The following is a 25,096-nucleotide window of genomic DNA, read 5'->3' on the forward strand; positions in this document are numbered from 1 at the left end:
TGCAATTAATGACGCTTCTACGTGGACACCCTGATTCGATTCACAACTATAGGTTTTGAGTTTACGACACTTGGTCCCGGAATGGAGTAGATTGTGGTTCCGAGTTCCGACTTACAATGCAATTGTAAGGAACCAATTGTGTCGTAAGGCTGAGAACTGCCTGTATTCCTTCAGTAAAATCTAACAAACCACACAACAAAAAAATCTAGCACAATAAACTAAGAAATATAATGGTAGAAACAAACTGGAACAATTTTATTTTAATTTTAAATAACATATTATAATTGTGCTTTCAAGTATTTAATAAAAGAATACTTTTAATATGAGCTTTTGTAAATGCTCAAGATGTGCAGCATTTATGCTTGTTGATTAACAGGAGTGTGATCTCAACTTTAAATTATTGCTTAAATAAACATTATTTTAAACTTCATTCATTGTTTTCACACATTCTCTCATCTCAACATCTGAAATTTTAACAAATTCTTGGAAAGTTCTTTGTTCTACAACAGTTGCAGGTCTTACAGACACACACTTGAAGATGTTCCTTTTTGTGTCATAGTTTCCCATGCACCTATGGACTCGACCTCTAATTAGTCTTGGAAGCTCACGATCCTATTTCAAAAGCATAATAATCAAAAGGTTAAAATTAATTCCCTTTTCTGACATGAACTAAGCTCTTCAAAATGTCTGAAGAATAATAGTGTTAGTAGGGGATTACTGGAGGCTAGGTAATGTTTGTGGGCTATGTCAGCTCTACAATCTCTTGCAGTTCTTGACCTTCTCTGTCAGCATGACTGCACAGGAGCTACATACATCACAAGAACTTCTTTTGTCAATTGTTGTCCCTACAACTCTTAGGAAAAGTGGTTCCATTATAAGAAGGGTGCTGTGGAAAATAGTATGTTCTGAGGGAAATTGCTAAGTACCACAAAGCTAGATGAAAAGATGTCTTAACAGTGAACAGACAAAAGACCCACAATAACTTTGGCCCAAGTCTACCCTGAGGTATGCACAAATTACCTTAAAAAAATTAATCAACAAACTGAGGTACCAAAAAACTTCCTGCTATATGTCCTTTGTGAGAAGAATTGAACTTTGGCCAAATTATATACATAAACCTTCTCTGGGTTCAAAGAGAATTTTCCTACATCTGCATCTAGCCATACATAGAAGGCAATTATGCAAGCCCAGAACTGCATGGCCCTTTTATAGCCTCATTTCTGAATGGTCAGTGCTATGAAGGCATGCTCATGCAACCCAAACAGGTACATCTTTTCTAGAGGATTGCAAAAGCTCAGCAGCACCAAGGGGTTGGTGTGTGTAAACTACAAATAAAAATATGCAGAGCACACCTTGAAAAAGAGTGAATTTTGCCCCATAACTTCTCTGCTTTATACTTGTTTCCCTCCAAAATCCCAATCCAGCTTTCCACAACCTAAACAAACTCTTCTCAGATTTAATTTGATCAGAGAAAGCCCCAAGACACTTGCACAAACATTTCTCAACAAATTTTGGCAAAACGGGTTTGGGCTTGCCTGAACGGCAACTGTATTTACTGCCACAGACCCAATAAGCAGTTTGTTCACTTTGTATGGAAAGTGAACAATACAGCTTTTAACTTTATTTTATACATTAGAAGTTAGTGTTAACAGAATACATGTTATTAACCTCCTAACTGCACCACATATAGTATATTCTGGTTAAACACAGAAAATACTTACAATTTCATAAAATACACATGGCAGACTCTCCTTTCCATCTCTCAGGACAAAACTTTTTGCTCCATATGCTCCAGGTGTGACTGCAGAATCAAGTGTGCCTAAACAATATGTCCAGAAGTAAACAAGGATGTAAACATGAAATCACTATTAAAGCCTGTGATCTACAAATATTAACTGATTTTAATATTCAATAGACAAAAATACTAAGCAACATACTGATGTCAGTCATCTAACTAGCACAGTTTCCACTGACATCAGTGGAATTCTACTGCAAATTAAGGGCTACATATGGCACACTAATAGTAAATTCACATATTTTGTCTCTGAAGTAGGTGAAAAACTATACTTTTCGTAAGCATGATTATAAACTGATTAGTTCCCTAGGTACTAGTGGATGAGAGATTCAGTTTTCTTAAAGCTGTACTTACTCCTATATGCAAATCAATTATAAACCATTAAAATTTGTAACCAACATTTCCAAGTTAAAAGAGTCCATGAGTTCATGTTACATTTGGTATCCCCAGCCACCCCAACACTTAAAACAATTGGTCATCTCTAGCTTCCTTTGTCAAATTCTATTTTTAAGTAACATCAATAAAAGTTAAAAGTGAAATAGGTTGTAAAAATAATTCAAATTCAGAAGAACTCCAGGTTTGGACTGATTCCCAGGTTAATTCTACTAAAAAGTTATTGCAGAACTCTGGTACCCTTGCTAGATGGATTTTCCATTGCAAATTTTCTTTCTGTTTCTTAGCCTCAACAATATCTCAAGCTTTAATTATTTTAATTCTTTAAAAAATGTAATAATCCTGAAAAATAGACAGAAAGTCTGCTACTACACTCTTAACTGATGTTGTGATGGCTTTTTATATAGTGTGGATTAGTCTCTCGGGTATATGAAGAGGGGGCTATATGAAGGGGCATAATTTAGCAACAACAAATCAGGAAAAAGATCTTGGCATCATCATGGATAGTTCTCTGAAGACGTCCACACAGTGTGCAGAGGCGGTCAAAAAAGCAAACAGGATGTTAGGAATCATTAAAAAGGGGACAGAGAATAAGACAGAGAATATATTAAAGCCCTTATATAAATCGATGGTATGCCCATATCTTGATTACTGTGTACAGATGTGGTCTCCTCATCTCAAGAAAGATATACTGGCACTAGAAAAGGTTCAGAGAAGGGCAACTAAAATGATTAGAGGTTTGGAACAGGTCCATATGAGGAGAGATTAGAGGTAGGACTTTTCAGCTTGGAAAAGAGGAGACTAAGGGGGGATATGATAGAGGTGTATAAAATCATGAGTGATGTGGAGAAAGTAGATAAGGAAAAGTTATTTACTTATTCCCATAATACAAGAACTAGGGGCCACCAAATGAAATTAATGGGCAGCAGGTTTAATACAAAAAAAGGAAGTTCTTCTTTACACAGCACACAGTCAACTTGTGGAACTCCTTGCCTGAGGAGGTTGTGAAGGCTAGGACTATAACAACATTTAAAAGAGAACTGCATAAATTCATGGAGGTTAAGTCCATTAATGGCTATTAGCCAGGATGGGTAAGGAATGGTGTCCCTAGCCTCTGTTTGTCAGAGGGTGGAGAGGGATGGCAGGAGAGCGATCACTTGATCATTACCTGTTAGGTTCACTCCATCTGGCACTGGCCACTGTCAGTAGACAGGATACTGGGCTAGATGGACCTTTGGTCTGACCCAGTACGGCCGTTCTTATGTAAGAAGTTAGGTTGTGCTCATTCTTTTATCAAAGAGTTCAGATTTTATAGACAAAGTTCCAAGCTTCACCAATAAAATTCTTCATCAGTTTTCTAAGTACAGACAGGTTTTAGATAGTGGGCACAGTTAATCAAATCAGCCACAGAGGGATGTAAAGAGGACTTTCTTGTGTCAGCTAAACCCATTGCTGCTGGAGGGAAATTCATCCCTTTGGGATTCATGTAGTGTTTTCACCTCTGCTGTGTGTAAGGGTTCCTACAAATTAGAGAGGCAATTTTAATTTGTATCACATCCCATGAGAATTCTACCAAAAGGAACTTCTTCAGAGAGCTATATCAGCAGACTGTCTAGCCACCGTGACCATCTCCCCTTTTCAGCATGATGATGTGCTCTCCTCTATACCTTTACCTTTGTACCCACCTCTTAAGTGGAGTTGTGGCTGCCTTGCACAATGCTACCAAAACCTGAGTAGAGTTTTCATCCCCTGGAAATTCCATACTTCTTTTTATCAGCCTAAGCCACTGATTAAATTAGCACAATTCATTTTATACTGCCCTTGAACCTTGGCTAGAAAATATTATAACAGAAATCAAGACAATAGTAGAAATATTAAGATGGGAAGAGTTTAAATATTGTAGAGTGCCGTGCTCGTATTTTGGTCATCTTTGATATATGGACCATTGTCTGGATATGAAATTAATTGGAGGCTCATGTCAATATTAAAAGGAAAATGGGTCAAATATTAATCAAAATTTGAGAATTGGTTCTTTAAATATTTTTACTATTGTTGCTCTACAGTAAAAACTGCATTGTCTTTGTGGGGCTGACCCACCAATATTCTTAACTATAGCATAAACTACTATACATACCTAACACTTCAAATAATAGTGCAGTTTTATAAGTATACTGGCTCCAATGCTTCATACTTTCAATGACTGCACTTATAATTCGCAGAGAATTATCATTTTCTTTAAGTTTTAATTGATATGCTGGGACTTTCTCTCAGGGAAAGATGAGAACTCAAGTTAAATAGAGACTTTTACAGTTTTTAAAATCAGATAGATAATTACACATTGGTCTTATGTGAATTATCCAGTATTTAAAATAAACACATTATTTAATTTATTTACATTAATAAAGCACCAATAAACCACTGTCCAATATAACTTGTTTTATGATATCACAAAAATCACACAATAGATTACTGTTTCTGCTCAAATAAATAAGTATTCTTATTCAAAACTATGGTCACACAACCCTCCTTTGCACCCACACCCATGCAAAAGGCATTTAATAAAATGAAGATTTTATTTAGGAATTGGACTTTCTAACGTGTCTAAATGACTTCAGAGCACGAGTCCCAAAATCCGTACTAATTGGAGAGAATAAGTAGGACTTGACAAAATCCCATGGACATGCACCAGACCACTGATTTGAGTCCAGCCAAGTGGAAAACAATTGCTGACAAGACAAAGAAATAATATAAACATACTTGAAACACACAAGTTTGTGCTGCCTACTTCATACTGAGTAGCAGATAGAAACAAAGTCATGACTAGCAGTTGTCTAAAACATACACAAATAAATCTAATAAATAATGAATAGCTATTTTGTTTCTGATTTATACTGTACTACCTTGTGAGTCAACATTGACCAAATAGATAATGATCATTCATTTGTGAATGCTGGGCAACGCATGGGGGTACAGAGAAAAAGAAAATTATATCTTTAGGTACGATGGGATTTTTGTTGTTAAAAACATAAATAATGGAAACATTTCTTAGTCTAAATTTGTGCTATTTTTGACAGGGAAATTGCATTTAGCAAATTAAAAAAGAAATGCAAGAATGAGGGATGCACCAAATGTAAATAGAGGTTTAAAGAACAGAATAGATTAAAATCAGTCAGAATTTCTATTTTTATTAACAATCAGCATTAACAAGAGCTATGAAGTGTGCCAACAGTTTTGAAAAAGGTTTTGTAAATGCATAAGAAGAGTAAACTAGTGTACAATACTCAGCAAGAGATATATTTGTTCTCCTTACAGAAAAGAACTTCAACTACAGAAACTAGGAGACAAAGCCAGTTTTTCTAAAAGCGGAGCAACTCTTTACCATTCAACAAACAGCTGAAGAATAAGAACCACTATATTGCATTACTCACAACATGTGACTTGAAGAAGCATAATTTTATTTCACTAGTAAAAATTATTTCAATAAATTACTTTAAAGTGAGGGCATGTCTTCCTTTAACACAATTCAAAAATGTTGCTGCCAACATTTCAACAAAATTTCCTGGGACATATCTAAGAAAAGGCCAGGACTCTGAGCAGAAGGCTGACCAAGGTGTGTGTGTGATCATAGCACGTAGTGGTAACTGTTTGGAAATTTTAGGTTATTTTAATACAAAAATCTTAATTCCAAGGCTTCCCAAAGTTGAATTAATGGAGGCCTCCCAAAGCTAGAATTCATGGCGGCTTCCTCTGCCCTCGAACAACTTTCCCTCCCCCAACTGGCATCTGTCCCCTTATTATTTTCTTGGTAAATGTCCTGAGGTCTGTAATTTCTTCCCCTTCCTACTCCCCAAAATTTTACCTGAATCATTTTGTCTTCTGGAACATGATCAAATTGTTTTTCGTTAACTTTATTTTGTTGAATATTATGTTTAAATTTATATGCTGGATTATGATCCTGTAGACTTCTTGATGTGGTGCTGGATATAACTGGCCATTGTGCTTTGGATGAACATATTCGTCCTGTTACAGTTGTCTCAATATGCTGTGATGCCTTACGATGGTCAGGTAGTTTGTTCTGCTGAACAGTTCTCAGACTATCTGAGATATTCTCAAACTTTCGAATGATTCCACTATCAGATATCAAATTGATTCTGCTACTTGGCGACATATGCTCATTTCTGTTCCAAACTTTAGCATTGGTATTCTTTTCTTCTGCTCTGCAGTGCAACATTATATATGATTCAATATCACAATACCTATTGAAATATTGACCTGCATATTCAAAATGTATATAAGTACATTCCATAGATTATTCTGTGACCTTTTTAAAAAAACACCCTGTATTTCTTTAATCCCAGATAAAGTGCTTAAACATGTGCTTAACTTCATCCTTATTCAGGATAGTGATTAAGTATGTGGTTAATTTTACACATGTGCTTAACTCCCATTAACTTCAATGGGTTTTAAACATGTGCTTAACTGATGTCCTGAACAGGACCTTAAAATGATTTTCTCAAATTCAATATACTGTAAATGCAAGTTCTCCAAATTATAGAAATGAATTCCCTTGTGAACCCTCATCCCAGGGTCACTGCTCAAAAATTCCTCCTACAATTGGCTGTAAGGCTAGCCTTGTGATTTCAGGACCTTACACCTCATAAAGAAAACCAATTAACTGCTTCTACCTCCAGTCCTGCCACTGGAGCTGAAGCTAGGGAGGTCTTGTCAGAAAGATATTTACTTTCCCACTGATCTTGCATCTGGAAATAGAAAGAGATAACTATCCTGTGGATGGGAGTGTTTCCCTGGGATGTGGGACCTCCAAAAAAGCACAGCCCCAAGCAACCACTTGCCTGGATTGTAATAAGGCTCAATACTGACTTTCCAGTTAAGATTCAAGTTTGCTTAAACTTCTTTCTGTATAAATAATGAGCAATAATTGCCCTCATTCACAACAACACCTCCCAATTTAGTCAGTAAGAGTTCATCACATAAGGCTATATCAGACACCAAATTTTAAGCAGAATTCAGCATAGCTAAAAAGTTTTGCTTGAAAATTCATGGCATGATATGGTCTATGGCATGGAGGCAGGAACAAACCCTTCCGTGTGTGTATATGTTTTGAGATTCTAACAACAAATTGTGTTTATTTGTACCATTTATCAATTAACATGGGTAGGTGCATTAAAGAATCCAGATTTTGCAACTGAAAATTATTTTTCGAAATCACACCTAAAATTAGAAGAAATAAATTGGACTCTGGAATTCTTCCTAATTATCCCAGAAGTTCTACTGGCTCTCTATTGAGCACCTTTCATTTCTAAGGCATTTATTTGTGTAGTTCCAGATAAAGCAAATAGACAATGTTTTGCTGAATTGGAACCATTGAAATAAAAATGCAAATTCAGTTTGAAAGTGTACAAAATTTGCAGTATATATAGCTGGTAATCATGCCCAAAAAGGCTAATATACCATTAGAAATAAATTATTTGTTAAAAGACAAATTAGATAAGCAACATTGCCAACTCAGAGTTCTCTGGAAGGGAAATTTTCATTGATTATTAGAGTGCTGCCTGTGTAAAGACTGCAGGAGTAGGCTTTTATGCCTGATACAAAGTGTACTGCAGTCAAAGGAAAGATTTACATTGATTTAAATGGACATTGGCTCAGAATTAGAATATAGGTTGGGGAGCATGGCAATGATCTGAAACTCAGAAAGTTTATTTTGAATGTTATAAGAACATGGAAACATATAAGAAATATCAGATTTACTTTCATATAAGAATAAGTATTTTTCTGTTTAATGATAATAAGAAATTCTAAATTTTACCAACCTCAAAATATTCAGGTTCTTTCCAGTATTTGATATATTAGGCTTTGATGTGTTTTGTTGTTTCAACAGAGAAGGAGCCATAGAAGGTTCTATTTGGCTTTCAAAGAAACATTTTAAATGTTAGAATGACAGAGTAGCAGCCTGATTATAGGTTAAAAATGTGAATTGTATTTTATGAAATAATTAAATGAATAAGTCACTAAAAGAAAACTAGAAGGCAAAAAAGTTTGGTTTTACATACCCACTGTTTGTTGTTTTCTGTAGTTGAGCCAGCTCTGGCTTTGCAACTTCCCACCCTAATTCTTAAAAGACAAATGATGGCATATGGATAAAAACTGAAAATACATATATATACTAAATATACTTAGGCCCTCTCCTGCAAAGACTTATGTATGTGCTTTGTGCATCATAAGAAACCAAATGCCACCTGCCTCAACAGGTGGGGGAACTGATGGAGCTGGCGAGGAAAGGGACAGTCCCAGCAGTGAGGGAGGACACTTGTTGAAGGACACCAGGTACGTCCTCCTATGCTCATGCTCTACTGGAGTCTTTGGTACCCCTTGGCCGGTTGGAGGGGAGGGACACCGACTGGCTCACATCCCCCAGCTTGAGGGATGTAACAGGGAGGATGAGCCATGTGAAGCCTCTTTTGGCTCTGTTCCAGCAGCCCCATCCTACCCACACTGAACTAAGAAGGGGAATCCAGCCTGACAGATGCTGCAGGTCTCACCAATTGCCCATTTGGGATCAGGAAGGAATTTTTTCTCTCATAAGGGTCAATTGCCAGAGGCACAGAGAGATTTTTAGCCTTCCTCATAGTAACTGCAAGCCACAGTAGATTAGGCAGAAATGCACTTAGTATCTAACAGAGATACTTGGTGGAGTTGCTAATTCAACACAACATGCAGAAGGTTTCCAGTGCCATTAAAAGGATAAAATAAGGGTTCCAAGAGGTAAAGGACATGGGATTTTGCTGATGGGCGTTGGGCTCATGGGATAGGGTCTGACATTGTGGCTCATGTGGGTGGAGGTCCCCGCCCTTCTGCACTCTCTGTCCCCTTGATGGAGGGGTGGGATTGGTATGTCTCAGAGCAAGATGAGTCATGGGGGTGGAGGTAGGCCAAGGAAAGCATAACCCAAGTTATGGGTCATTTGGTAGCAGCCTGTAACCCCCCACACTGGAACCACTTAAAATGCCTGTTATATGAAAATATGGGTGATGGGTGGGTAGCACACCTCCCCTGTGTTTAAGTTTAATACAAAGTTTCACCCGGCCATTTAAAATCCATCTGTGTGTCTGTCTTCATTTCACTTCTGTGTCCAGATCAATGGGGAATTTGGTTGACTGATATTACACAACTTTTTTTCAAAGTGAGTTTTAATTAACCTTTTTTTCTAACTGATGTTTAAGCTACCAGTTTTAGAACTGTCTGTAGTAAGCACAAAGAAATTTTTATTTTAAGCAGTAATTGTAGGGATAACAATGATGACAATAAATAATCCTGGCAGAATTCTGTCAGAGCCTTTTAAAAACACAGTATTGGGGACAGATTATTTCTCTTTTACCAGACTACAATAGCACACTATAAATATTCCGTCCTGTAACAAGGACCTTGAATTTCTATTGAAACCACCCAAAACCAAAAGGTCACCATTTCAAGAGGCATTTAAATGCCAACATTCTACTTCATTCTCTAAAACAGAAAAAAGTCAACTTCCCTGCAAGCACACATTAAAAGGGCTTAATTATACAGAGGAGAAAGAAATTTACTGTAGGACAGAAAAGAGCAGAACATATTTTTCTCTCACAAAATGAATTTTTCTACAGAAAACTTAAAGCATGCTTGTGAGCTCTAGATAAAGATGGCTAAAACTTTTAAAAAATCTTGTTACAAAGTTAACATTAAAATTGCCTTAAATGCTGTGTGTTTTTTTTTAATCTTATTTACCAGTTGTTCTAGCAGAAAAGTCATAACTATGAGTCACAGTGCTGGTACTTGGCTCATTTTTAAGTGGATTTGAAGTGAGCGGCTGTCTGGTTCTTTTTTTCTGATTGAACAGTGGTACAGGTAGACAACCTAAATATGAATTAAAATAACTGTATCATATACTGTTGGAAAGCCATGAAATCCTTCTGACTAAGGGATATACAATCTACATTTTCCATTCATAAAATGGGTATATGATAATTACTTAATTAACATTTCTATCCATTATCATCATCTTTGTTATTTCTTTTATATCACCCGAAAGTGTGGTACTTCATAAAGAAGACAAGGGAAGAGTTTACAGTCTAAAACCCCAGTCCTGCAAACGCACATTTGCTAAACTCTTCACTCTCTGAATGGTTCCACTGAGATCAACACTACCACTATGACCTCAACCCTCCAATAAGGTACATATTTAGTGAAACTCTATTTCATAGACCATCAGGGTTGAGCACAGGGGACTGGCTTAGTAGAAAGTGTTTGCAGAATTGAGTAAATACATTGATTAAATTATTTTCAAATTGTACAGTAATAAAAAGTAATTGATACCTGCTGTGCTACGAGATGAATTGTCACTTAAATTTCTCTTCATTTCTTTCACAATATCCAAATATGCAATAATTTATTCACTATTCCAAATTCCCAGTGTGAAAGTTATATTTCAATTAAATCTGCCTGTAGGAAAAAAAACTCTAATTCACATTATAAATATAACTAAAGTACATGTAGCTTTTCATCAGCTTCACTTCATTATTTGTGTAACAGTTTATGTATGTCAATTCAGGCACATTATTAACTTTACTTGTGTGAGTAGTCTCATCGATTTCTGTCATACCATTAATGTGCATAAAATTATACCACATGAGTAAGACTTTCCAGGATCAAGGCCCCAGTTATTACATTTTTGAAGTAAAATAAAATATTTTGCATAGTTACATCTATTTTGGTCCAGGTTTGTTTTTAATAAATTTAAACGTTCTAAAAAATCTTCCCCTTTGAAATGAAAACAAATAGTTATAGCTTTCAATTCAAAGGGTAATTTTGTATAAGTCCCTGAAAATAGGGAATTAAAATTAAAGTGATGACTTAACTATAACTTTAACATTGTTATAAAGTGTGGTGCTATAATAAACCCTGAAAAGTTAATTATCAAAATGGAATGCCTGATGGTTATGAATAAGAACTGAAGGTTTAACTATTTTATGAAAAATAGTGCCACTACACCCATTGCACACGATGTGAAAATGAAAGAGATAAATTTGCCGTTCTAACGGCCCAAAATCTTTAAACACTTCCCTTTTGCAACAGGTATTTGATATGACCAGAATCCATCATTATAAACTGGAGATTCTGTGGGAAGAATTAACAGAAATTAACTTTTAAAGTACATTCACATTTGACAAACATGAATTTTTATTTGCCATGCTTCCTTTCTGAGTAATCTGTGACAGTATTATAAGTAGAAACAGTGAATTAGAATACACACATGGTATTTTATTCCTATACCACACAGTTTGAGTTGCTATTTCATGTACATCATTTCACTTTAAATGTTTAAATGGCTTTAATCCTATCTGACCTAGTGTCATATATTTGTGTACATAAAATAACTATAACAGAGTAATTACATTTTGCTCATTTCTAGATGTGATAGTTACATGAGTTTTGTAAAACTTTTGTAAAATGATATGCAGTTGGGGTACTATATAAGCAGTGTTGCCAACTTTCTTCATTTTATTGTGAGTCTTGAGATACTGGGTGTTTCTACTGAAGCTTCACCTACTGTAATCAAGAGACTGCATGAGAATCATAGCTTTCATTAAATAAATAAATAAATAAAGTATGTTTCTAGCCCTGGGTGCAGATAAAAGCTTGAAAAAGTGAAGCAAGTCCTATATACCTTAAAACCTCAGAAATCTAAAGAAAAATAAAAAGCACCCCAAATTTATTATTTTTAATCTTATTATTTTTAACCAATATTGTCATTTTGGGGGTCCTGACTCATAATTCTTAATGTTTGAGTTTACGGTTGCCATATCTGAGATACAAAAAAAGAGGACTTCCATAAAACTGGACAACCGGCAGTGTTTACTGAGTACCCTTACAGATTTCCCAGGACAGCTACCTCAAAAAAGTAATGATCCTGGGAAAACCTGGACAGGTAGCAATGCTACTTGGAGTTGGCCGTATTGTATAGGGGCTGATCCAGCAAAAAATATTCTTGTATGTTTACAGACTAGAACCCTAAATGATTACTAACATTAATAATAATAAATAATAATAAAATAATAATAATAAAACTCACAAACACATTAATTACTTGCCCCAATTCTTAGCATATAAAATGCTGCAAATACTTATGTACATGCTTAACTATCGTTTGTGTTATGTCTTTCATGTTTGTAGGATGAGAGCCCACCTGCATATATATATATATGTAACCTAGTTTATGTCATGGACATCCATGACAGATGCACATGCATAAATTAGGGCAGAATTTGGCCCTGAGGTCTGTAGTTTGTATTTCAAACGGTTTTTGGTGGTTCCATAATCCATCAATGAAAATAAATGTGTGAGATTTGTAAAATGAAGCAAAATAAAAAGCATACAATCCTGCAATTTAATTTTATGGCCTCGGATCTTGCTGTGCTGTGTGTGATTATAGTGACTTTTATTTCCTTGATGTTGAGGTAAAAACGTGTCCACTGCTAACGACTGAGGGACAAGCGCCTGACAGGACAAGGAGCTGAGGAGAAACTGGGGTAAAACCCTTCCCGGGGCTTAGGAAAGCGAGGAAACCCAGCTCCAGGATCAGGGTCCAAGCACCCGGGCTCGAACCTCTGCCCAGAGCCAGTGGACGGGGCTGAGGGAAGGCTGATGTCAAGCCCGCCAAAAATCAACGGTTGGAACAAGCAGTTACTCCAGCGCGCGGGGGGGGGGGAGGAGGGGGGAAGGCGGGAAATCGCAGACTAGCGCTCCATTCCGCTGTGCTCGCGCCTTCTCCGCACAGCTTGGGACTGGGGGAGACTGGGGAGGGGGAATGCGTGTGTGGAGGGTGGGGGGCTGTGTCGGGCACGGATGACAGGAGGCACACAGCCCCGTGAGGAGAGCACGAACTGAGTAGGCATAAAGAATAAACTCATTTCCCATTGCACCTGGGCTTGCCTAGGTGGCGCCAGAAGCCCAACAAAAACATGCAATAAACCCTCCTGAACTCTAACTATAAACTTATCCCCTTTCTCCAGCCTATGACAGACTTTCCCCTCAACAATCAGCTCTGGGCTGGATTTCACCCTAGCTTCTTTTCACCCTTTATCCTCTGAGTGGCTTTTTCTCCAGCCATTACTTCTGGGCAGTCTTTTACCTCTGCAAGAAAAAATATTATGAAAATAAATAAAGTACCTGGGAACCTCACAATTAAAACAATCACACCCAGCTAAAATAATGTAGATGCGTTTTTTTTCAAATATAGTAAAAAATAGGGATAGCCCAGTCATTTGAGCTTTAGCCTGCTAAACCTAGGGTTGTGAGCTCAATCCTTGAGGGGGGGCCACTTAGAGATGGGGGCAAAATCAATACTTGGTCCTGCTAGTGAAGGCAGGGGGCTGGACCTAAGGTCCCTTCCAGTCCTATGGGATAGGTATATCTCCATATTTTATTTTATTTTTTTAGAACGGCCCTTACCCTAAGCTCTGGGTGTTCTGCAAGATAGACCAATAGTATTTCATTTAAAAACTTTAAAATATGTATAGTGCTCTTAATGGGGCTACCAGTTGAATATAAATGAGGGATTCATTTCTTTGGAGGCGAAAGGGTCCAGGTGCCCCAGTTGCCTTGGTAGGAAAAAACATGCCTAGTCTTTACAGTTAACAGATATTATCAGTCCTATCATCTCCATTGTAATTATTTAAGTGTAGAAAATCCACTCAGCAGCCTAGTGCAGTAATTACTAGTTCACACAGGGGATACTAGCTAAAGTAGCAGGGTTTTGCCCCTTGCTCCTAGTCTGGCATGAGTTGTGTGCATTGCAGAGGAGTCACTCTCCTCCCCAAGGGAAGGAGCCCTCATTGTTTAAGTGCAGCAACTGCTCTCTTCCTGTCTTGAAAGCAGTGCTGATAGAGGCAGCTCTAAGCACTATGATGCTTTAAGCAAGTTGGCAAATATCAACTCCTACCAGACTGCACTGACCTATACAAGTAGTTACTGAACATTTTGCTGCCCCTGGTATTTTGCTTTCAGGGGCAACTATCTTTTACAGTGGTAGATGCAGCCCTATGTTAATATTCTTTGGAGGCAGTCAAGTTCAGCTTTCAGTCTTCAGGGCAGCCAGTCACTCCAACAGAGAGCATTGTGGGGGAGAATACACAGAGGAACCTCTATAAAATGATTTAGACTAAATAGCTTTATTATCATTAGTGATAACTTTTCAAAGTCCTCTCAACGCTGCTCTTAAGGCTTTTGTACTGCTGCACAAATAAAAAAGCAATAATTACAGAATGCAAAAACAAAATAGCCCTAAAATGATATTAAAGAAGCCAAAATAAGTGTCTGAATAATTTTCCTGGGATACAAAAATATAGGTGGTGGTGCACAACACAGTAATAACGGATTATATTATTGTCAGCATCTTAACTCAGAAGAAAACTCTTTAAATGTTTCTTTTTCATTTATGACCACAAGTTCACTAGAGTTAGTACTGAGAAACCAGGAGTTAAACATTCTTTGGAAGTTAACTTGCTTTAAGGGTATAAAAGAAGCTTCCACGGCTTTAGTCCTAAACTCATGTTTGGAAATGCACTGTATCTTTTCTATTAAAGCTCTTTCTCTGAGACAAACTTCTTGCATGTTAAATGAGGTAAGTGTATAAACAATTGCTGTGTTTCACTCTACCTCTTACAGGGAATTATAAACATTATCATACATTCAAAAATAAAAGAGAAACTGTGTTTACTAGCACTGTGTATTTGCATTTTACAGTTTACTTTCCAAAGTGCTGCACTGTTTAAATTCTATAAACAGGATTCAAAGTGTGAGTCATTTGTTCAGTCACTGTGTAATAACTTTGGAATCATGACCAAAAAGCAGTGGTGTCAAAGGATGGTACAAAACAGTCTTTTGGTGTAAATATAACTATTCTAGTTTGTTTAATAAATTATTTACTACAGTTATCTTTCTTGCAACTATGTGTCAAGTTATTAAAGTGAAGAAATAATACCATTAGGTGTCTGAATAAACATAGTCTATCTAGATTAGTTCACTACAAGGTTCAGTAAATCAGTATGCATAGGCTGAAATTTAAAGTGCAAGTTTTATTATGTGAGTACACTTCCAGTAGATTTAATCAAGATGTATGAATCCCGTGTTCAGCTTTCTTTTATCTTTAACATATCAAATCTTTCTCACATAGCAGTGAGGTTTCTGGATGATTGAAATATAAATCCTATATAAATTCTAACAGAAAGAAAGCAAATCTTAACAAAAATTATATTTTATACGCTTGAAATGTAGAGTTCATTTGTATCTCTGTGGTGTGCAGTGAGTCATTACAGAGTTGTAATTACAATTAGTACAGATTACTCTTGCCTATAAAAAAGCTGTTTTTTCCTGCTGTTTTTTTATTCTCCAAGTTATCATACTATATGGTAAAAGCCTTTAGGAAAGGATGTGTGAAATGTTCACAATAGGGTGGGTTCCGGCTAGTCTAGACTTGTAGAAGACCTCATATAATGGCTTGGGATTGCAGGTATAATGCTGGCCATAAAACACTGCCAGGATGCCATGGAACATATGTGACTGCTGCATAATCTAATTTTGCTCTTTGAAAGTCCTTTGTGAATGGTGGTTATGGTGTATGTTTTGGGATTATGGAACAATTCTGGAGTTGGAAAAAGGCGGGTTCTTGACCTCTGAAGGTTTTGAGAGGCAAGTACAACTATTTGATCTTATGTCAGCTACATCCATCTATTTTTTGTATCATTAGAATCATATAAGTTAGAAATGTAAAACACCAATTAGATAATCTGCACTGGCAGAGAGGTCCATGCTAACAGATCCCATTGCAACATTGGAGCCAAGAATATTACACTCTGATGTGAATATATTGAATTCTAATCTTTAATTAAGCCCCCTGCAGTCACTGTTCATTAGTTAAGTATTATAGAACTGTCATATATATGTATATGTATATATACATACACATACACAAACAAAAAACATACTTCAAGAAATCCAGCTGTACTTGGATACCACACGTCTTTGGTAGTTGACAGTAATGAGCTTTCAGCATTTTGTCTTTCACGATACCTAAGATATGAAATCATAACTTCATATTTTGTTGTGTATTTTTCTTACTTTAAACCATTTCTCTGTTGCATATTGTACTGGCTATGTGATATAAAACACAAATGAAGTGATGCACAAATATACCTGGTAGATCCAATTTGAAGTGCTAGCATTCCGTGGATTTTCTGTGTAGAATGTGAACATTATTTTAAAGTACTAATTAAAAATTATATTGTTTTTCATTAGTATAGTATTTGATTATACACTGTATAACATTACACATTGAATACAGAAGTTAGTGATTGAACTATATGACTGTATCTTTAGCTGATTTATACATATTATGATCCAAATATGGTAAAAAGAAGGGCAGGGTTTGGGAAGGAGGAGTGTCAGTTTAGCAACACCCATATATTGCAACAGAAAACTCGTAAGACTTGTTAGAGAAATGTTAATACACTTCAGTTAATATCTGGTCTAGACAGATAAAAAAGTCAAACATTTTCTGTCCTTTCTTAGGAACAAATGTTTTACTTTGCTATTATTTTCTGTTTTGAGTGCAGCAATCATTAAACCAGCTTAATAGAATGACTTCCTGTTATGTTGTTCATGAGGCTCCTGTACGAAGAGTTGCTATCTTTGGAGGGACTCATGGCAATGAGTTATCAGGGGTATTTTTGGTCAAGCATTGGCAAGAGAATGGAGATGAGATTCAAAGAACAGGGCTGGAAGTGAGACCATTTATTACCAACCCAAGAGCTGTGAAGAAATGTACTAGATACATTGACTGTGACCTGAACCGAGTTTTTGATCCTGATAATCTTGGGTAAGAATAACTGTGTGCTTGTATATTTTTAGTTTTCTATCTTAAATGTTATCAGGAGCTTCTTTTATTATTTTATTGGTAAAATTTTTACATAAACACCAATATTTTGTTGACAGTGCAATCACATGATATTGTTCACTGACCTTTAACCCAGAAAGACCAAATAGAATGTACTTAGTTGCTTCATTGTTTAAATAGCGCTATTGCAACAAGAGACAAATTATCACAGAAAGTTAGACTATATTTAAAATCAATATAGAATTAGCTTATTCATGTAAAGTTAAAGTATTGCTATTATTCTGAGTGGCAATGTCATTTCTCACATGTCTTGAAACCCCTTGGGCAATTTAACTTTTGGACTGTTGTTAATGTCACTGTACTGGTAGCCACATACCCAGTTGTTAAAACTCGAAGATATTTAAATATAGATAAATATGATATCATGTGTCTCTGAGAAAAAACAAATGTTATATAAATATTGAAAGTATTTTAAATTTCAGTCACATATAGTGTAGAATGAAATGTGAAAACAGTCAAGTTTGAAATATGCATAGTATGGCAAAATTATACAGACAAAATTGTCAATAAATTAAGTGATCCCACTGTATTTCTTTATTTACATAATCTAAAACAAAGTGTAACTATTCCAATTTAAGAGGCTTATTTTACAATGATAAATGACATTTGTGTTAGCTCTGTGTTTGAGATGTTAACTGTCGAAATGGACTTTGGTAGGTGAATCAAGCATTTTTAAGTATGATATATCTGCATGCTCAACAGCTAATTATGCAACACAAAGGTCCTGATGGGAAAGGTGGATAACAGCAAAGACCATTTACATCATACATGCTGTATAAAAATATTTGTCTTTACAATGCATCTATGCATTTTCATTTGACATTTTATCTAAGGGAGAATTGTTTTATTGGTAGTTTCCCTTAGAAGGTAAATACTTGGCAAGAGACAAAGGTCTGCACCAACTTTTAAACTATTTACACATAAATATACTTATGCATTTAGAATAATTTGTCTTCCTCTTTATTATTTCACCTGCTTTGAAATTGGAATGGTTTAACAAATGTACTATCATCTTATCTAAGTTAAAGTACAGTATTTCTTCTTAAATGCTTTTTGTATAACTTTTACTAATATTTCTCAGTAAATCCCAACAGATTACTCAAGACTAGAGCATTAGTAAGTATATTTAGAAGACTATTATGCTTTTTTTTCTGATGTGAAGACATAGTTACCAATAGCTTTACAAAAATAGAGTGTGATATCCCACCCCACCGGAGATAATGGCATAGCTCTCATTGACTTCAAAACAGCAGGATTTTACCCAGAGTACTTACATCTTTCCCCTATCCCAAGAAGTTCTCAGTTTCAATTAAATTAAAGCACAAAGATAGTCTATAGGTATATGACATATCAGATGCCATTTTACAATGCAATTAATAAAGTACAGTACATTCAACTATAAAATCTCACAACCATAAACTACCGGTATATTAAAAAGAACAGTTTGATTTAGTCTTGAAGACATTGAGATGGAACTTACTAAAATCTTGAGGGAAAGAATTCCAGATGGAATCCATAAGTATCATCTGCTTTATGGAGCGAGAGGACCCAAACCAAGGGATCTTAAGAATCTGGTCAGAATATGAAAAGTAAGAAGATGATCAAAAAGGAAACAAGCCATGAAAAACATAGATCAGGACCAAGGTCTAAGGGCATGAACTAGCTCATAAAAGACTTCTATGTTCAACAGATGCTGGATTAGGCCCTATAAATGACTTTACATGGTGCATAAATCTTGTGCTGCCTTTCTGTACAGAGGGAGAATTCCAACCATTGTGAACTGGGAGCCCATGCAAAGTAGTAAAGCAGAAGTAATGTAAAATACCATTTTAGATTAGGTGAGAAATCTTGCAAAATACTGATAGAGACAACAGCAAGACACATTGCCTACTAGCATTTATACTTGTTGAGTTCAAGCACAACCTGTTACAGGTCAAACAGTTTGACAGGGTAGTTGTATATGGTATATCAATTCTAATCAATTATGGAAAAATCAGATGAAAAGGATACTCTATTTGTTGTTGACAGCAAAGCTATAGAATTTAATTAATTTATTTGTACTAATATTAACAGCAGGCAAATCACAGAAGATATTCCATATGAAGTGAGAAGGGCTCAGGAAATCAATCATGTATTTGGTCCAAAAAATAGTAATGATGCCTATGACCTTATTTTTGACCTTCACAACACAACTTCTAACATGGGTGGCACTCTTATTCTTGAAAACTCCAGGAATAACTTTACAATCCAGATGTTTAATTATATTAAGGTAAAACTAATTTTTAATAAACTTTGAGAATATATTTAGATTTGTATTTGAAACATTACTGTATATCAACTTTGTGCCTTTATTTAAATACATTTATGCAGTTTTATTTTGCTAAGATGTTTGGTAAAGAATATAAAACTAACTATAGAATGGGATATTTACTATCACAAAGAATTATTAAATTGGGTCTAATACTGGTTAGTACTGATTCCAACCTTTCATGATAACAATTGATAGACACAGCACTAGTAAATAAATTACCAGTAAGACAAATGTGGGGCCAGCAGCAAAAAATAACACACAGCAAAATTAATAAAAACTTACAGATCATTGGGTCTGTTTTTAAACTAGACTGTCATAAAGCTGGAAAAAATTGTAGGCTGAATGCAAAATTTTGTAAGACATCAGGTATTTAAAATGCAGACTTGAAAAATGTGTGGAATAAGGCTATGACAAAAGGAACCCTGATATACATTGGCTGCAGTACTAATAAGTGTTGAAAATGTTTAATCTTGTTGGTATTGCAAGAGACACACATTTAGGGTGAGACTTTCGAAAGTGCACCATGTTGGCCTGTTATCTTACTGAAGTTAACGATAAGCCTCCTACTGTCTTTAATGGGAGCAAAATTAGGTCAATATGGTACATTCTGAGGATCCCCTCCCCTTAATTCATATACTTCAAGAGAAGATATTTCATATACTTTGACATATGATATTTAATTTTCATCGTGTCCCATTCCTCTGTTTATATACTGTTCAAAGATGTGGTCAGTTTATGTGTAAGAGTATATGAAGATTGGCATACAGCTAATCAAAATGTAGAAATGATAGGCAATAATCTAGAAAGGAATGGATAGGAAGGCTTTCTGCCAAGATATATAAAAGAACTAGGCTAACTCACTACGTGTGTCTCATAAGAGAATCTAACCCTACCTAGAAGAAAAATATTTGAAATCTGTCCTAAAGCAATTTGATTCTGGGTAAATTAAGACTGGGACTGTGTTCATTTATATTAGTGTGCAGCAAAGTTCAGTGGAGCATGCCTGTCATGAACTAAGGGAAAGCAGACCTACAAATATAGCTTTGTATGTTTTCTAAAGATGTCCTACTTATTTTAGGGCCATGAAATAAGAGCAACATATTGAAGACATTGTGTAAATCATTTCAGCATCAGTAGTCTTTTGTAGCACAACATTTTTAATATTTGCATAACAAAGACTTTTTTTGACAAATCTTCACAGAATGCTTTGGCTCCAGAATGCTGTCCTGTTTTCCTAATTGAACATCCTAACTTGAAATATGCAACAACTCGATCTATAGCAAAACACCCTGTTGGTAAATATGAATGTTGAGACCACTTTCCAATCCCCAGAAATTATGAAAATAGATGCCTGTCTCCAAATATTTTTCTTTTTAAGTTGTTTCTTTAAGTTAAACAAATTTCTATGATGAGCTTAATCCACCTGCTTTGTAATCATATGGACTTGATTTGGTAAATAAAATATCCATTCTGCAAAAAGTGCCCCCCCCCTTTTTTATATTCAATCAAGTCGCTTTTTGTAAGAATAATATTTTATTGGAGATATTTATAATATTTTAGGATAGAAAGTAAATTATGTTGTTTGATTAATGGCAGTACTGATGTTGAACTCAGAAGAGGTATTTATTTCTCATAAATAAAACTAGGATGCAATGTTGGTTGTTAACCAGAAGAGGGATGGTGGGATACAGGAAAGAGAAATTGTGTCTGAACTGAAGTGGCTAACCTGTTCCTTTATACTACAATAGACAGGATAACATTAGAGAAAAATTGCATTATTTTGCCTCCAATGTTAATTAAACTGGTAATTCTAAAACAGTAAGCACAGACACACACACAGGCATGTATGTTTTTAGTGTGCATTTTAAACATGTGACATACAATATGTCTGTCAATATCTCCCTCATTTGTACACAGGTGTGGAAGTTGGGCCTCAGCCCCAAGGAGTTCTTAGAGCTGATATTTTGGACAAAATGAGAAAGATTATCAAACATGGCCTTGATTTTGTGCACATTTTTAATGAAGGTATAGTAAATCATGCAAGCATGAACACTCCTATTTTCTGCTAATATCTCATTGCAAAAGAGTAGATTTTTTTTTAAATAAATGAAGCTACAGCATTTTGCAATGAAACAAATGCAACTCATTTTGTATTATTGTAGTATTAATAGTAAGTTCATTCATACAGTCTTTAATAAATTTACTATTTATTTTACTCAGACTGAATTACAACATGATGAATAATTATATAATAATGTTGGAACTGAAAATTGCACTTAAGCCTTAAGAACTTCTGTTGTTAATTACTTTTGCCCTTTTTTATTGAATCTTGAGAATCTAGAACTATGGTGAAACTTGATTCTAGGACTGGAAGGGACCTGGAGAGGTCATCGAGTCCAGTCCCCTGCCCTCATGGCAGGACCAAATACTGTCTAGACCATCCCTGATAGACATTTATCTAACCTACTCTTAAATATCTTTAGAGATGAAGATTCTACAACCTCCCTAGGCAATTTATTCCAGTGTTTAGCCACCCTGACAGTTAGGAACTTTTTCCTAATGTCCAACCTAAACCTCCCTTGCTGCGGTTTAAGTCCACTGCTTCTTGTTCTATCCTTAGAGGCTAAGGTGAACAAGTTTTCTCCCTCCTCCTTATGACGCCCTTTTAGATACTTGAAAACTGCTATCATGCCCCTCTCAGTCTTCTCTTTTCCAAACTAAACAAACCCAATTCTTTCAGCCTTCCTTCATAGGCCATGTTCTCAGGACCTTTAATCATTCTTTTTGCTCTTCTCTGGACCCTCTCCAATTTCTCCACATCTTTCTTGAAATGCGGTGCCCAGAACTGGACACAATACTCCAGCTGAGGCCTAACCAGCGCAGAGTAGAGCCGAAGAATGACTTCTCGTGCTTGCTCACAACACACCTCTTAATGCATCCCAAAATCACGTTTGCTTCTTTTGCAACAGTATCACACTGTTGACTCATATTTAGCTTGTGGTCCACTATAACCCCTAGATCCCTTTCTGCCGTACTCCTTCCTAGACAGTCTCTTCCCATTTTGTATGTGTGAAACTGATTGTTCCTTCCTAAGTGGAGCACTTTGCATTTGTCTTTGTTAAACTCCATCCTGTTTACCTCAGACCATTTCTCCAATTTGTCCAGATCATTTTGAATTATGACCCTGTTCTCCAAAGCAGTTGCAATCCCTCCAGTTTGGTATCATCTGCAAACTTAATAGGCGTACTTTCTATGCCAATATCTAAGTCATTGATGAAGATATTGAACAGTCGGTCCCAAAATAGACCCCTGCAGAACCCCACTTGTTACTCCTTTCCAGCAGGATCCTACAAGATATGTAGGATATATATAAGATATAAGGTGGTAGTTCACAACTGTGTTCACAACTTATTTTATAGTAACTGTATGCTGAGAGTGCTATATAAACAAGAAACATTTATAATGAGCAGCTTATTCATTTCCATTTCTTATGTATACCTTTACCTCAAATCATTTTATGAGAGTCAATAAACTTTTGTTATGCACCTATATGAAGTCAATACATAGTTGTTATAAATTAAAATATCTTTGTATTAGGAAAGTTTTTGCTTGACTGCTGATTGTCAGTTTATTCTTGAAGCAGTGACATAGGCATGCATCAGTGCCATCTAAGAAGTCCACGTTATTGTGTCAGAAAACAAGAACTGCATGCAATCCCATCAATATCATTCCCTAACTATTAAATAATACTGTCAGATTTTATGAATTCCTCATCTACAAAATGAATTTATTACTGTGTATGCAGTGATTGAGATCCGTGATGTCAACAATACTGTTCAAATTTAGATCCAGATTTTTATGCAATGCTAAGCAACTGGGTCATCAATCAGCAACCTGACCTTCATGGGATAGGAAATCTGGAGCTAGACATATTCATGTTACTTGAGTTAATTACTGATAAACTATGAACAGATACAAATGAATGACTTAAGCCATTCTAAATAAATTAGATGTACTATTTAACTGGTAATTTGCTGACATGACATTAAAAAATATATCTATCCTTTCTAGGAAAGGAATTTCCACCATGTACAATTGAAATTTACAAAATAATGGAAAAAGTAGATTATCCCAGGAATAAAAATGGTGAAATTACTGCTGTTATTCACCCTAGCCTGCAGGTAAAATTTATCATTCTTCATTTACAACATTTTTATAGGAATTCTATTTGATGTTTGGTTTATGGTATAATATATGGTATATCATCAAATAGGATATTTACAATTATGTCAAACCCACCAATGGAGAGATTGAATTTTTAGAACCATTCATATAAGTTTTATAACTAATGGTTTACAGTATTTCGGCAATTGAATTGGGAAGTTCTAAACTCAGTTTTGAACAAAAAGTCAAGGAAAAGAAAGTATGGTATACTTTCATTCTCAACAGGTGCTTCCCATTTTGGGAGCCAAACCTTTGAGAACCTTGGGCCTGATTTTCAGAGTTGCTGAGCATTAACAGTTCCCATTTATTTCACCTGAAATAGTGAGTGCTCAGCACTTTTAAAAATCAGGCCCAAGATGCATGCCTGAGGTCAGACATCCCAAATCAGTGGAGCTTTGAAAGTTTTGGCCATGAACTGCACAGAGTAGTCTAACTATGCATAATAAACTTAAGAATCTTATGTGAAAGTTATAAAAAAAATATGAAAGTGAAAATATAATCTATTTTCTAACATAATCTATAATCTAATTTCCTGTAAGGATCAAGACTGGCAGCCACTGAACAATGGGGATCCTATATTTTTAACTATTGATGGAGAGACCATTAATTATGAAGGGGATTGTACAGTATACCCAACATTTGTGAATGAGGCTGCATATTATGAAAAGAAACAAGCTTTTGTAAAAACAGTCAAAGTAAAACTTACTGCAAAAGGTATCAGATCCTCTTTGTCTTAGAGCTAGGACATTTGTAAAAGATTATGAAACTTTAGACATATGGCCAAATTCATTGCTGATTTCTACTCCATGTAATCCAGGTGAAGTCAGTGGGGATTTATGGAACATAAATCAATGCAGAAATTAACCTTTAATTTAAAATTGTGTATTAATTAATTTTACTAAGCACTTTGAAGATGAGAAGCACTTTTGAAATGCAAAGTATTATTTTTAGCCATGTTCAATAGTTTATTGCAGATACTAGAAATAAGTATTACTAGTTTATATAGCTGATTATTTAATGCATTCTGAAAAGCTGTGTCTATATAATATACCAGATAATTGATCAATGTGTTAACTTTTATATAAAGATTTTCCTACATTTAAAATTTAAATCTTTCCCAAATGTTATTCAGAATTGTGCAACCTGAAGTCTCCATTACTGAAAAAATACATACTGTGTTAGGAAATGTTTTCAATTTGAATAAGAAAGTTACTCTGAATAAAATAAAATGGAAACCAGTGTGGCAAGGCACCTTCTCAGTCTCCCCAGTCTCTGCTGCTTTGAGCCCTGGTGAGACAGGCTCGGGTAATGCAGTCCCCCTTGGGACACGGGGGAAGTCTGCTCCCTGTATCTCCACCAGTCCTGT

At 35.6% G+C, this 25,096-nt stretch overlaps 2 protein-coding genes across 2 annotated transcripts; one reads left to right on the forward strand and one right to left on the reverse strand.

Annotated features, from left to right (window-relative positions):
- Positions 1 to 420: 420 nt before the first annotated feature.
- SPATA22 (spermatogenesis associated 22) lies at positions 421 to 10,601 on the reverse strand. The gene is made up of 8 exons (XM_050929727.1): positions 10,559 to 10,601; positions 9,971 to 10,099; positions 8,263 to 8,323; positions 8,023 to 8,118; positions 6,048 to 6,405; positions 4,323 to 4,452; positions 1,722 to 1,819; positions 421 to 612 (listed from the first exon to the last, which is right to left on the reverse strand). Exons 1-8 carry the CDS (start codon positions 10,599 to 10,601, stop codon positions 421 to 423), a joined length of 1,107 nt encoding a protein of 368 aa, XP_050785684.1.
- A 6,149-nt stretch (positions 10,602 to 16,750) lies between these two features.
- ASPA (aspartoacylase) lies at positions 16,751 to 24,720 on the forward strand. Its single transcript, XM_050929647.1, has 6 exons — positions 16,751 to 17,117; positions 19,269 to 19,464; positions 20,708 to 20,801; positions 21,424 to 21,531; positions 23,578 to 23,687; positions 24,270 to 24,720. Exons 1-6 carry the CDS (start codon positions 16,879 to 16,881, stop codon positions 24,465 to 24,467), a joined length of 945 nt encoding a protein of 314 aa, XP_050785604.1. The 5' UTR covers positions 16,751 to 16,878; the 3' UTR covers positions 24,468 to 24,720.
- Positions 24,721 to 25,096: the final 376 nt, after the last annotated feature.

Source organism: Gopherus flavomarginatus, chromosome 19 (genome assembly GCF_025201925.1).
Source record: "Gopherus flavomarginatus isolate rGopFla2 chromosome 19, rGopFla2.mat.asm, whole genome shotgun sequence".
NCBI classification, from domain to species: Eukaryota; Metazoa; Chordata; order Testudines; family Testudinidae; genus Gopherus; species Gopherus flavomarginatus.